Raw genomic sequence first — 14360 nt, forward strand, 5'->3', positions numbered from 1 at the left:
GCTTCACCACTACATGTCAATTTTCTAGAGAACATGTTTCAGGACAGTCTTTTACAAAATAACAGGCTGTGAACGTATTTACTTAAATTTGGTCAGAAACTGAACTGGTGACACTAATCTACTGAATTCACTTCATTTAATAATAAATGTGGACACATGTGGGCCTAAATTGATTGGTTGGGAATGGCCTACAACCCCAAGGCAGTAATTTAAGTTTATATTTAGCTTGAAACCTTTAGGCCTATGATGTTTGCCTCAAGGCCAAATGCTGGTGTTGTAGACTTAAGTAGCAATTTAGAACTTTAAGACATGTCCTCAGACAGAGATACACCTGCAGCTACAGTCCCAGGATATCAATCTTAAAACAACTAGAAGCATTGGCCCACTGTAAGCACCGATGCTTTTATAAGACTGTGTGTAGGGAAGCAATTTCCAGCCCCCTCACTAAACCATTTATTTTGAGTTAGTTGCCACACTCTCCTTCCCCAATGACAGCCAAGGGAATGGAAGGAGGAGAACTAAATACTGCTTTTTCAAGTATAAGGGGATAAAGATGTGTGTGTCTGGGTGTGTGCGTCATACAGCAGAGAAACAAAAACTAGAAGAGGGGATATTTGGATGATAAAGCCGATGTGCTTGTTAGTGCTAACTGCCTCCCTAATATGCCAATTGTGCACATCCTGTCAGAGCTTTAGAGTTTAAAAAAAAAAATTTTATGAGGTAAAACCCAAGTGCCTCATTCTCATCCTCATTCAAAAGTTTCCATATACAGACAGTATAATTATATACCTGATGTACTGCTCTACTTTTTGCTCTCCACAGCATTCTGCCCACATTTTCATACTCACAAGAAGCAAAGGAAATAAACTGTCTGTGCACTGGGATGACCCGCAAAAATGATTAAAAATAGTTCACAGGCAGCGCAGAATGTTAATGTTAACCTCATCCTCATTCAGGAAAACCACCACTCAGTCTTGTGGTGGTTTTCCTGAATGAGATGATGCATCTAGTAATCCATCCTTCTTCAAAGATTGGCTACAAGCTGTGTGTGCATCTGAAAACACAGCTGTGTCATGGAAAAACATTTGTGGTTTCTTTGGAAATATGGTTTACACTTTTAACAATTCCAATGATTTATCTACTTAATCCGTCAACAGCAGGGTACAAAAGGAGAAGAAAGACATTTGTACTCACCAAATACCTACACACACACAGCTGGTGAGTTTCCACTGTCTTTTATTCCAAATCAATGTTAGAATTCTGTTGAACTTCAGTATATGCTTTTAAAAGAGTCGACCATTAAAGGCCTGTGCTGGCAGGGATGGTTCCTCTGACACGCTGAGCAGAGATGAGTTTTACAGACTGGTGTCATCAGAGCTCCTTAACTTCGTCAAGGTAAAATCAGTGCACAGTAGTTTCATTTGTACCTCTTATTCATTGATCTAATAGTCACAGCAGGTTGGTGGCTTTACTTAAGTATCTATTACATTTTCTATTTCTATAGATGCCTGTTTTCTTTTTTGCATTGCCTATTGGTTCTGTACTTACAGACAGTTTATATGCGGATTTAGGCTGCAGGCTACTAACTGTTAGCACTTATTGTACGCTGACTACGCTGAAAAAAAGACCAGATGCAACACAAAGTACCATACTTAGATATCAGTTTGAAGACCCGCAGTTTCATTATTAAAGTATAATCAGGGAGACTCAATTTACTCAAACTGAGTTTTGTTTCTCACGAAATTAATCATAAGGGGGAAGCTGATGTTATTAAGCGTTAGTCATCATCTATGTGAGCTCTCATCAACAGTTGCAGTCTTACTGGAGTTTTGAGTCATTTAACAGCTCTCCTGCCTGTGATCTTGACCATGAATGAGCAGTTGCATCATCTCATATTGGGACAGGATATTACTCTCCATTTAATGTTTCACACTAAATGTCCCCCCCTCAAAAAAAAAAGTATTGCGTTGTTGAGACTGTTTTGTCTGTGCTCTACATGTTCGAAGGATAAAGGTCTGCTTTACCCACAGTGTGGAAAATTCCACATGCTTCTTCTTGTTTGAATAGTTGTAATAATCGCAATGACCACTAGATGGGGACAGAGTCAATAGAGTTCTGTGCCAAACCACTTCTGCTGATGAAGCATGATTTTTTTTTTTAAACTCGTTTGCATGCCAGTGTGTTCTGCTTGCCTCTGATCTCTCGCTCCATACACATGACCAGTGTTAACCGAATTTTTTGCATTATCCACGGACTGAGACGGTTCTTTTTTAATATTGGATACATGTGATTTCCTGTTTTCCTGCAGAAAGCTGATGACCCTGCTGCCATTGACCAACTTATGAGCTCATTGGACAAGAACAATGATGGAGAGCTCAACTTCTTGGAATTCTGGCAGCTGATTGGGCAACTTGCGAGCAAGCATGGGAGGTTTAGCCAATAAGAGTGTCCTCGGATACTCTTTCTTTCGCAGTTCTGTGTGTTACTGTGTCGCCTGTGTGCCATGTAGTTAAAAAAAACGGGATTTCAGCCAGATGAAAAACACCCTAAAGCCCGTTTCAGTTTCACAGTCATGTGTTTTTAGTCAATACTTTGTGTTTCATTTCCACCTCCCATGTTTCAAGAGGCTCTCAGGTAGATTCAGTCACTTCACTTTTACATAACACTACACGGTTTCGGTAGTTTTAGAACAAATCCCAGCCCGCAGCGAAAACACACATGCTTTAAGCCCGGCGTGCTCACAGTCCTATGATGAAACTGCAGAATAGGAATGTAGTGTGTTACAGCCGTGTGTGTGCGTGCGTGCGCATTCCTGGCTTCCTAATTCCTGGAAATCATCATCTCCCCTCCGGACGCCAACAGAGGTGGTGTTTAGGGAAAAATCTGAATAAAATGTAACAGGATAGTTCTGTGTTCTCTGCTGTCCAGTCTTTCATTCGTTACTTTGTATGTGTGTGTGTGTGTGTGTGTGTGGGGGGGGGGGTCTTCTTTTTTGCTACATAACTCCATCTTTCCACTCTTTGAACCACTTTCAGGGTGTGGCTTGACTGCATCTGTCTGTTCGTAAGACTTTGAACACACACGCGCTTAAAACATGCGCGCGCTCTTGTCCCTACTTGTTGAGAGAAACTGTGTTGTGCCAGAAAAAAAGTACAATATAATATAATACATGTATATATTTAAAAAAATAGCAAAGATGCGGGTGTGAGTATAAAACAGAAGCAGAAAGGCCGCAAGTTTTTTGTAATCAAAAACGCTTTTTTAGACTCTTTTGTGGAACAACGGAAATCTTTGTTAAGAAAATATTGCTGCGTTGCTCAAGCTGCGCCTCTTTCCACATTCCTCCTCTCCCAGGCACACGCCCTAAAACTGTGAAAAAAAACTGGCTTGAGTCAGAAGTTAAATCACGGAAAAGATATGTGTAGCTGCTTAATCTAGAGGAAGCCTTGCGAGGAGGATCTGAAAGAAAGAAGCAGAGCATTTGCTGAGACAGTTTATATAGGCTTTTGTTCTCGCTCTCAAAGGTGAGTGCTTTTTTCTCTCTCCATTACGAGTTCTCTTCATTAATAAATTCAGCTGTTTCTTTTTTAAATTGCGAGTTCAAACCTTTCTACTCAACACAAAAAATTTAAAACTTGAACTTATTTTCTGCACCGTGGCATCAATTTTCTATTACTTGCCAGCCTCTCTATTGTCATTACCCAGCTTGGTGGCCACAGGGATCGGGTTCATCTTCTTGGTAATGTAACCCCAATCCCTTTACACTTACACAGAAACCGGAGTCTCGAGTCGCGTTTACTTATTTATCTGCTGTGTGTCACTCCTGCCTGTGGTCACTCTACAAATTGTGAGGATTAGTTAGGGCTAAATGTAAATGTGCGACGTGGGCAAGCCCCTAACATCTCCGTTACGCGCGGCGCTTACTAGTTTTGGCGTGTGCGCCGAGGCTGTTATCGCCCCGTTAGTCAGTCATAATGTGACCGTTGTAACGACAGCCAGATTTGGCTCTCATCACTGTGAATTATTAACGTTATGATAAGACTCCGGTAGTGAGACTCGAATGGCTTCGACCCGGTGTAGTTAATGAAGCAGAGGAGAAATAGCGACCTGGGCGATGACAGGTATGCTCACGGGGGAAGTGAGTCAGTCACACCTAGTGCAAACAACACGACCAGGGTGGAGCTGGTCAAGGATCAATGGTTGCTCACGTCCGTTGCCATCGCAGAAGAAGACGGAAAAAAAGAAAGAGATCCGTTTGGTCTGAGATGGGAAGCATGCTCAAACTTTCTCGGTTTTCGCGTTCTCAGTTTGCCTTCTTTAGTGGAGTAGTGAGGGGTGGGTTAGATGGACTTACTGGGTTAAAACTGGTTTGCACATGACAAGTCTCATCTAGTTTCAGCGCTCATTACCTCACATTACCTCACATTACCTCCCTCTCTTTTGCTAGGTCTGCTCAATATTCATGTTATTCCGTTAATTCAGGAGTTCATGTAGCTACAGTGTGTATGCAGCCCATTAAGGGAGCTTAATGGGCTGCATGTTATAATACACCGGTGATATAAAAAATAACTGTCATTATTAATTTATTTAATATTTATTGTTTAAAACTTGAATTCTTCTTTTTTTTTCTTTTGTGAGTGCTGGATGATTTTGTAACTTTAGGCTTCTAAAGATGTTTAAAACAGGAAAATCTAGCTCTTCTCTTCTCTTACTGGTAATAATCCATGATGCTCACAAGCACATTAGCAGCTGCTGAACCACTCTGTGTAAAATGCAAAAAAATGTCATTAAAAAAAACCCCTCATACCAACAATATGAAAAGTATATTCCTGTTCAAATGTCTGTATCAGATGTTTCAATTTCCATTTAATCATTACACTTGCAACTGACAAATCACTAGAAAACACATTGCTTCTGTTTGACAACTAACTGCCTTCTCTCTAATCACCATCTCCACACTCAGAGTTGGAATGTGTATGCACTAAGAGCTTGTACAAGAGCCACGATTGTCGTCATTACACGCTCCCTGCCCTTATCAGACAAATACGGCCCTGCCACATGTTCCTTTCTACTCATTTTGGATTTTTGTGGCCCTGATGTCTCCGGTTCATACTGGAGCCTTCTTGGTTTTCTGCTCATCTTGTTACATTCAGGAGAGATGCTAATGGATTGTGGCCTGTCGAGCATTTTGATATATGGCCTGTAAACAGCCTGCTCCCGAGCTGTTTGACTTGTGGAGGATGTTAGGAAGGTGTTAAGACAATTATAGTAACGTATTAAATAATAATGAGCAGCAGGCTGATGACAGATGCTAACTTGAATGTTGAAAAGAGTTGTGTGTGTGTGTGTCAGTGTGTGCTGGCTTGGCGGGGAGACATGAAACAAAATCCAGGGTTTGGGTGCCTGCTCTCATTCACCCAGTAATTAGGTTAATGCAACAGAAGTCCTAATTGGCATTGTCCTTCTTTAGATGAGTGTGTTTCTGCATATGTGTGTGTGCTTTTCCGTCTTTCTGTATGTCTATGTGTTCTCGTGTGGGCCAGAGTAGGTGAGTAGTGTGAGCGGTGAGGCATGACATCAGTGTCAGATGGGAGATTTACCAGCTTCTAAAGTTACCTCAGCAACATCACTCCAGGCACCAATGATTATTACCCACCCAGTGTCCACTGCTGCTTTGTGGTAGTTTCCAATACACACTGGAAATCCTGCAGCAAGACCTCGCCCCCACGCTGCTGAGATACTTATCAATGCTGCTCAAGTATCTTCAGCTTTCATTCAGGGCTTTTGTTTTCTGCGAGCCATTGCCTTGGAATTCTACTTTGTTGAGACAAGAGAAAACTTCATGGGAGTGACCTTAAAAGACCCCTGTGTTAGTCAAATTGTGCTTGGAAACATAATGTGCACATGCAACAGAAAATAACTGAAAATCTCCCTGATTAATCTGCATAGTAATTGTGTACTTCAGTCAAATTACTATGGTTATTTCTTTGTGTTGTTTTTTACATGTTATTTTTTGTTAGTTGTTTATTTGTTAGAGGTACAGGGCTCTGACGTGGCCCCAGATCTTTTTTTTTTTTTTTTTTACCACAATTACTTGTAATCCTTTGCAGCTGGGAGCAGTTCCTGCCTTTTCTTGGTGCGTTGCATTTTAAATAAAAAGCATGCACCACCAGCTCATTTGAGAATATATATGCATATATATAAATATATGTATATATATCATCTCTGTGTCACATATGAAACCACAGACATTTTCACAGCAGATATTTGTCACAGTGGGGAAAGCACCAGTGTTCCTAATAATGGCACGGCTATGTTGAAATGTCTCAGAAAACCCTGACAGTGTGACAGTGAGCCGGGACTCTGTAACTGCAGTGTCTAAATGTTATTTTATCATCATTAATTACAGTATTTTAAATAGTTGTTTTTATTATTGTGCCTGCTTTTAAAAACAGACTAATGGAATTAATTAGTTGCATGCTTAAAATAGATCAGTAGAGTTTTGTTTTTTAGCTTTCTGTCATATTTCCAGTGTGTGCTGTGTTGATGTTGCTGTTTTTTATTTATTAGAGCTACCGGATTTGGCATCCAGTGAGATTGTAAATGGTTTGCTTTTGGTTTGCTCAGTGAGTGCAGGATGTGACGTTGGCATTCAGGTTATCTGTTAGTGTTTGGCTCACTAGTTGGGTGACATATTTCAGTGCGTACTTGTGTTCCTACAGTGCGCGGTAGTGTGTGCTGCTGCAGTCGGGCATTAGGCAGTAATCTGATCTCGCAGCCTCCTGTTCGCTTTTGGGGATCAGATGTCCACCGTCAGAGATCACAGCTCCCATTGTGTTTACCTTTAGAGACTCCCCATCTCTTCAGCCTCCCCTCACTCCCTCTCTTTTGCTCTGTTTACCTCCACCAGCATCCAACCTGGGTCCCCTCATCGCTCCCCATTCCCCCTCTTCCCCTTCCGTGCTGACGTCAATTGTGTGTCTCACATTTTTGACACTTACATAAACCAATTTGAATGCACTTTCAAAATCCACTTGAACAATAATTTTCTAAAACTCTAAATATCAAACAAGGATCTTTTAAAAGGTATTTTAAGTGTTGTAGTTGAAAGAAGAAAAAAAAATTGTTATTCATTAAATTTTTTGTTTTTCTTTGTTTAATTGTTTGCCCCTTGTCATGAACATGGAGTCTTGCGTGATGACAGAATGATGTGATGAAATGATATTGGTTTCATTTCTGCTAAAAAAGTTCTTTTTATTTAACATTAAAACAGTTACGACTGAACACATAAACATTGTTTTTAAAAAAAAAACTAAAAAAAACCCTCACATCGTTGAACTTTTTGATTAAAAAAGCAAGGCAAACGCTCAGAGGACGACATTCAGGCTTTTAAGGAGCCTGAGCTCAAGCAAGATGACAACAAGGCGGGGCTCTGAAGTTGTGGGAAAGGAAACATCAGCTCATCTACAGTGCACAGACCTTCACTGGTCTCAGCAGATTGAGGCAGCCTTCCTGCACGCTGTTTAACAGAAATCTCACATAATTTTCTCCTCTGATGTTGAAAAAGAATAATCTCATTTGTTACTTCAATGGACTGCCCAGTCTTGAAGAATATGTCTCAACTTATTAAATTAGCTATAATAAGGACTCGGTGTATCCGGATCCAAGTCATGGATTGGTCTGTTATTTATTTGTTGTAACAATGCTTCTTGGGAAATCTTATACCATTAAAGTCTGTTCATTTCCCCCTAAATAGTACCACATGGGTTGCGCCCATGAAAAAGTTGCCAAATCTTCTCTGCTAATGCCAAATAGCTTGTTCTGCTACTGACTCTTGTTTTGAACTTTTGGTACTCCAGTTCTGGCTATCAAGTGTCTAACTGTCTGTGATTAGCAGGCCTTGCTACAGCGGTCAACTGGTGTCTACTCCAAGCACGCCATGTTTGACTGATCTGAATTAGGCTTGTTCTATAGGACAACTTCAAGTGGGTGTTGCACAAAACCAATTTGCAGTATCATTTGGATTGTTCTTCAGTGCCATCTCCAAACTGAAGGCCAAGCTCCATCTAACAGGTTATATCAGAGTCAGGCCACGAAATAGACGTCCCAAGAAGGCTACTACATAAGAAGATCATTTCCTCACCCTATTAGCACTTAGGAACCAGAGGCAGCCTTTAACAGATTTGCAGTCAAGGTTTGCAGGACGGTATGGCCGAGGGGTCTCTACCCAGACAATCCAGAAAAGACAGCACACAGCCAGTCGCTGGTCTCATAGAACTGCCAGGAAGGCTGATATGACCATCCTTCATCACTGGTGCAGCAACCATTCTGATTGCTGCACCAATAGGGTAGAGGAGGTGTGATTTTGTGAGGCAGCATCTCCCTCACTGGATAAACATGGATTGTCGTCGTTGGAGGCACTCGCAATACAAAGATATCAAGATGAGGTTTAGCAACTGACCTCTGTGCTCGAACGTGACAACACTCGCTCCCACAGAGCAGGGTTTATCAGCGACTATCTGAAGAATTTGGGTGTGGAGAGGATGGAAGAACCTGCCTGCAGCCCTGACCTCAACACCGTTAAACACTTGTGGGATCAGCTTGTGCGCGCTGTTTGGGCCATAGCGTCCAACACAACCACACTGGCTGACTTGTGACAATTGCTGGTTGAAGAATGAGATGCCATCCCAGACCAAGCTGGACCAAGTTTGTGAGCAGCATGAGGAGGAGGTGCCAGGCTGTCGTGGCTGTGTATGGTTCTTCCGTATGCTACTGAGGCCCCTGCTTGTTAAATGAATAAATTGTTAAATTTCCACATTACACATTGCTTGTCATGACCATGGGTCACTTAATCCCAGCTCAGGCTCCTCAGAAGCTGGTATGTCCTCTGAGCTCTCGCCTTCCCACCCTAACTTCTCAACCTTGTCCACCTCGTCCGCTGACATCTGTAAGTCTGACTTCGCTTCTACAAGTATGAGTAAAGTCCTTCCTGCCTCACTTGGTCCTCTGGTTTCTGAATGGGACAAATGGTTAAAAATGGGAGTTAGTAAGTCTTGCTGCCCACTGCAAAGGACACTGAGTAAAAGGTTTGTTTTTAGGGGGTTAGAAAATACTGTACATTTCTGCAATCCCACTGATGTGAAGTTAAGAATCTGACATTGAAGAAACAATTAGATTTTTAGCAATATTATCATATTATCTGCAAAAAATATATGAATAAATGAATGATCACTTAAGTTCCCTTGTCCCTAGAAAACGTGGAAGCTGCACCATTTTGAAAAGAAAGCACATGTTATCTGTTTGTCAAACTATTGCAAATGTGGCGTCAGAAGAAATCCCAGGATTTCCTCTTCACTTCTGTTCTTCCCACAGAGGACAAGAGGGTCTTAGGGGGATTTTTTTTCTGTCTGGGTTTTGCCTTTTTAAAATCATCAGGTATTATAAATGACATGTTTGTCAATTTAAATACATCATAATATGCTTTATAATTTGGTTGTATGGAGTTAAAGGTCACATAGTTGTGCACAAGCCTTCCACAAACTCACAGCTGACATTACTCTTTTTCACAATCAGAACCAAACAAAGCATGAAATGCTCAATATGAAATAAGCGTCTCATCCACTCAATGCTCTGTTTAGTTTTTTGCATTATGATATTATTAAAGTTCACAGGAAAAGTATCTCATGGCACAGTGTTTGAGAGTCTGAGAGTCTTCTAAGATATGTCCTTATCTGTCCTAAATTCTCTTTTCTGCTTTGTCCTTGTCTCACTCTCTTATACAGATATGGAGTCCGCTATTAAGACGTTGGTGACCACGTTTGTTAAATCTTCCAGGGGGAAGGAGAACCTAGACAGCAAATCTTTCCAGAAACTGGTGGAGAAAAACCTCAGTGGTGTCATGGAAGTAAGTGTTTTGTGGTTGTCCGTCATGCTGCCAGTATATTAGAACATGAATTTAAAAGCAGTTGTAATCTCTAATCTCTTTAATATTTGTTTTATTGTTTTTAAACTCAGGATGCAAGCAACTCCTCTGCTGTTAAGGAGATGCAGAGGGGACTGGATGAAAACAGCGATGGAAAGGTCAGCTTCGAGGAATACCTTACCCTGATAGGTTACTTGGCTAACTCCATGAGTCAGCGCAAGACTGAAAGCAATCCAGATTCATCGTAGATGCTCTTGAAGTTGCAGTATTTGGAGAGGATCTGCATTCAGCCATGTTTTTTTCTTTTTGAGCTTATTAAATGTCTTTTTTTTTCATTTCCAAACATTCCAGCCACCATGTATACATCAGATCATAATGATTTTCTCTGAGATAGTTAACCGGCTATACTAGATCTTAATGTCTGTCCAAATGAACCTTTATGTAGTAACACTGTCACTGAAGGATTCTGAGCTGGTCTTTTTTATACCAATCCTACATTTTATACCAATGTTTTCAAAATAAAAGCTTTATATTAAAATTAAATTGGGTTTTTTTGGTCTGTGGTTGCTGCTGTTGCACATTTGTCAGTCTTTTAAGATTTCACCTTTGAACCTCCCTTTCTCATATACATTTCCTTTCTTTCTACATGTGCGGAAGTACTTTATAAGTGCAGTAGTTTCTCTGTCATGATTTGACACTAATTGAATCATGCCCGCTCCTTTCCAGCAGCACTTGCTAAATATAGCTGCGACATCCCTGACTAGTCAAACTCAGCACCCTTTAGATGTATCACTTATTGCAACCTGATCCTGATATACAGTCTACACTTTCTATTGTGCACCACCCTTCACTCAGCAACTCTATACATTCGGTGTATACGAATGTGCACACACACTCCGTGCTACCCCCCTTACTGGCACAGTATGATGCTCCAAAGACTCATTAATGAGAAGATGCTTTACCATCACTGCACTTTAAAACATGATCTCTTCATATGAAAAGCTTTAATGTTTAATTTTAAGCACAAGCCTGTCTATCATTCATTCAGAAACGCAATTACTTTCATGGTCTTTGGCTCTCGCTCTCACCATTATCCAGATGTCTCCAAGTCCGGTGGATGCCTCACACGAACTATTTAAAGTATGTTTCTGTTCCAGTTCTCTGTTCTTGCTTCTCGGTTTTCTTCACGTGGTTTGTGTAAGGGTGGTGTGCAGCTTTAAAGGTGTGTCTTGAACTATTTCAAGAATTTTTTCTGTTCCTGTTCAAATGTCTTTATTTGTGCTTTTTTTTTTGCATGTATGGTGTATTTTGAAGCCAAAGGTGTGAACAAGCTTGTGAAAGTGCTCGTGTGTGTCCTCGCATTGTCATGTTCTCCTTTGTGTGGGGATTTCTCTGCATGACTGCCAGGTGCGATGGCTTCATTCATCGGTGCTACTCTGATCCTTCGGATAATATAACAAGCATGAGCCTCCGCCGCACTCCCCTCCTCCAGTGAACATCCTACCCCTACAATTAACCTAACAATGTTTTTGCTGCTTGAAACCAGGTGCTTTTGGATAAGCTATTGAGTTATTAATCTTTGCCTTGGTATAGCAGTATTTTAAGCACTTCCTGCAAGCCTTTCCTTTGTTTTGACATGAAGTACAAAGCGGTTGCACAACAGAGGAGCAGGGTAATCCACTATTTCAATAGCAACCTGTGACACGGTAAGCAATATGTCACTGTCACTGCACAACAGCCCATTGTGCTTGGAGCGCGCAGTTGGTCGAGTGAGTTTAGACAACGTATGAATATTTGGAAACAAATAGATCTTTTCTCCAGCACTTCTTCTCTTTTTAGTGAGTTTTCTTATTTCAACACATTTGAGCACATTAGGGCAGGTTTGGCTTGTAGACTTATTGTGAATACCTCAATTTACCTTAAGTCTTTCTGTAGCTGCAACCGGCTCTTGTGTATGTCCAATTAGCGGATAGCAGGTGTCTCTGGCGTAAACAGAGAAGGTAGAGAGGAGAGGGGCAACAGGTGGAGGGGGTAGAGAAGGAGGAGGAAGGGGTAAGTGGGATGGGTGGAGTAAGGGATGTATTTAAGACGGTGTAGTCCTCATCCTCCTTAACAGTTGCTTTTACCTCCTCTCTTTGCACCTGAGCAGCAGGCCAGCACTAATCCTCCACTCAGGTAAGAAACAGAGGGACAGATTTCAACTGTCTCCACATTTCTCTGTTGTCTTTTTTCCCAATTATGATTGCATACTGGTGCTGATGCAGCTAGAGCATGTCTGTTAGTTCATCACTTGTCGAGTACCTTCGTGTAGAGCACTAAGGACAGGGAGAACTTTCAGTTGATTCACTGATAAGTTATAAAAAACAATTTCACTGGTTAACTAGACATCGGAAAGACATAGCATGCCAAAAATGCATTTTTAGTCATTTTTACATCCTGCTGATTTGTTTTGGGAAATAAAATCTATGTGAAAACTACTATAAGCTGTGATTGACAATTAGGAAAAGTCTTCACAGTTCACAGGTGATACAGGTTCAACAAAGGTAGGACCTACACCTGTTTGTGGTGGTTTTTTTTGCTATCCGGTAAAGCTAAAGTAAAAGCCAGATCAGGTTGCCACTGTGTGTCCCCGATACATCTTCTCCAGTGGATGGGCTTTTTAACCAGCTTAGAGTTTCACTCTTATCAGCTGGCTCACATGTCCGGTTGCTGCTGACTATGTCCGGACTCCCGGAGGTTCAAAAACCTTGGCAGAGCAGGATCCTTTTATCTGTGGCAAAATCTTATCAGGGCCAGGACACGATGAAGAAACTGTTAAGCTAGATAAGGTTTCTGCCCAAATACTGTGTGCAAAACTCATCTTACTTGAATGCATATTTGCAAACACATTTAAGTGCAAAACAGAACGACAGACAGGTTTTTCTCACCTGATTTTTTTCTGCATTAGACTTCCATGCTTCCCCCAATGCTTGACAGAGCACATGTACTGACATGAACTGTTCTTACTGTATCTTCAACCCACCCTTCTGTTCCTCTACAGAATGTCTTTGCCTAACTCTGAGAATGCTTCCACCCTGGAGAATGCCATGCAGCTCATGATCCAGACCTTCCATAAGTACTCTGGAAATGACGGGGACAAATATACACTGAGCAAGGGTGAGCTCAAAGAAATGCTTACCAAAGAGCTTGGCAGCTATCTGGGGGTAAGAAAGCACATGTTCATACTTAGGAAGAGAAGATGCAAATGTAGATTATGTGTACAGAAAAGACATTGCTTTTTTTTGTATCTTGATACGTGCAGAATGCCCAGGATAAGGAAGCTGTGGATAAGATTATGGGAGACCTGGATTCCAACAATGATGGAGAGGTAGATTTTACAGAGTTCATCATTTTGGTTGGAGCTCTCACTGTGGCCTGTAACGACTTCTTCCTGGAGTACAATGACAAGCAAGAGAAGAAGTGAACACACCCTTCGCCCAGAGTCTCCACTTAAAAATCCCACATGTTCCAGGGAGGAAGCACTTAAGGAGAGAGAGAAGGCCCGTTTGGGACATCCTGTCATGGACCTCAAGTTCACAAACACACAGATACACACACAAACAAACCTCTAATAGAGAAATAAATGTTGTGTTTTGTCTTCAATGTCTCTTGAATTCATTCAAACTGTAATATTACTGCAAAGTGAACATCTTTAGTGTTTCAAGAGCTGTCATTCTTGAATATGTGAATATCTCTCTTTCTGCTCTTTTCGTGCATCTTGTCACACATTTAAGTAAGGGATGCCCCCCTTCCCCGAAAAAAATAAATGTGACCTTTACTCAAACAAGTTGGCTATGCATTATTACAGAAGAGAACGAGAATGAACAAACAACGAGCACCAGGTGGCAGCAAGTGGTCCTCTGAATCCAGCGGTTTTGGTGCATTACTTCTAATTTGCATTGCCACATGGGTACAGCAGTTTGTGCCAGAGGTGGATGGATGCAGACCGGAGATACTATGTGGTATTTACGAAATACACATTCTAAGATGCTGTCTTTAAGTATTGCTAAGCGTAAGATATGAGAGACAGTTATTCCTGCTGTGGTGTGAATTATTCAAACTGGTTCTCTGCACTAAAAATGTCAGGTTTATATGTGTAGATAAGAACTACCTACAGTCCTGTTTTCACAGTAGAATAATCAGAACCCAGAGTGACCTTGACAGGGCTTTAAACACATTATTGTTTAAAAGCCCTGCTTCCTAAGAGAAAAAAAAGTACTGTGTGACTGAGTGTGTGTGCATTTTTGTTCATATAAAAAAGGAAGTTGCCAGCATCAGTGTTAGAAAGCCAGGAAATGTTTCCTTCTTTCATGTGAAAACATGTCACGCAGACATACTTTGATTAATCTGAACCTACAACCTTTATTGGACTGGTTAAGGTGTGCACAGGAGCAGATTT

General features: G+C 41.1%; 3 protein-coding genes across 3 annotated transcripts; all 3 read left to right on the top strand.

The window, feature by feature from the left end:
* The first annotated feature begins 183 nt into the window (after positions 1-183).
* Positions 184-2443, top strand: LOC146564340 (protein S100-A11-like). Its single transcript, XM_085290210.1, has 3 exons — positions 184-204; positions 1291-1395; positions 2309-2443. Exons 1-3 carry the CDS (start codon positions 184-186, stop codon positions 2441-2443), a joined length of 261 nt encoding a protein of 86 aa, XP_085146336.1.
* Positions 2444-3364: 921 nt separating this feature from the next.
* LOC146564341 (protein S100-A16) lies at positions 3365-10465 on the top strand. Its single transcript, XM_085292062.1, has 3 exons — positions 3365-3524; positions 9783-9904; positions 10015-10465. Exons 2-3 carry the CDS (start codon positions 9785-9787, stop codon positions 10168-10170), a joined length of 276 nt encoding a protein of 91 aa, XP_085148188.1. The 5' UTR covers positions 3365-3524; positions 9783-9784; the 3' UTR covers positions 10171-10465.
* A 1527-nt stretch (positions 10466-11992) lies between these two features.
* Positions 11993-13728, top strand: s100t (S100 calcium binding protein T). Its single transcript, XM_085290366.1, has 3 exons — positions 11993-12097; positions 12963-13125; positions 13224-13728. The coding sequence occupies exons 2-3, from the start codon at positions 12964-12966 to the stop codon at positions 13383-13385; spliced, it is 324 nt and encodes a 107-aa protein (XP_085146492.1). The 5' UTR covers positions 11993-12097; position 12963; the 3' UTR covers positions 13386-13728.
* The last annotated feature ends 632 nt before the right edge of the window (positions 13729-14360 follow it).

Source organism: Mchenga conophoros, linkage group LG11, assembly GCF_057382185.1.
Source record: "Mchenga conophoros isolate Kocher_MC1m ecotype Shallow Benthic linkage group LG11, M_conophoros_male_GT1.1, whole genome shotgun sequence".
In the NCBI taxonomy this organism is placed as follows: domain Eukaryota; kingdom Metazoa; phylum Chordata; class Actinopteri; order Cichliformes; family Cichlidae; genus Mchenga; species Mchenga conophoros.

What these genes read in the sequence shown, in the direction of transcription:
- LOC146564341 (XM_085292062.1), top strand. Translation starts at nt 9,785, where the DNA reads ATGGAGTCCGCTATTAAGACGTTGGTGACCACGTTTGTTAAATCTTCC. An exon ending in ACCTCAGTGGTGTCATGGAA is followed by an intron (nt 9,905 to 10,014) that starts GTAAGTGTTTTG and finishes TTTTAAACTCAG; the next exon opens with GATGCAAGCAACTCCTCTGC.
- LOC146564340 (XM_085290210.1), top strand. Translation starts at nt 184, where the DNA reads ATGGCCTACAACCCCAAGGCA. An exon ending in TGGCCTACAACCCCAAGGCA is followed by an intron (nt 205 to 1,290) that starts GTAATTTAAGTT and finishes TGCTTTTAAAAG; the next exon opens with AGTCGACCATTAAAGGCCTG. An exon ending in AGCTCCTTAACTTCGTCAAG is followed by an intron (nt 1,396 to 2,308) that starts GTAAAATCAGTG and finishes GTTTTCCTGCAG; the next exon opens with AAAGCTGATGACCCTGCTGC.
- s100t (XM_085290366.1), top strand. Translation starts at nt 12,964, where the DNA reads ATGTCTTTGCCTAACTCTGAGAATGCTTCCACCCTGGAGAATGCCATG. An exon ending in AGCTTGGCAGCTATCTGGGG is followed by an intron (nt 13,126 to 13,223) that starts GTAAGAAAGCAC and finishes TGATACGTGCAG; the next exon opens with AATGCCCAGGATAAGGAAGC.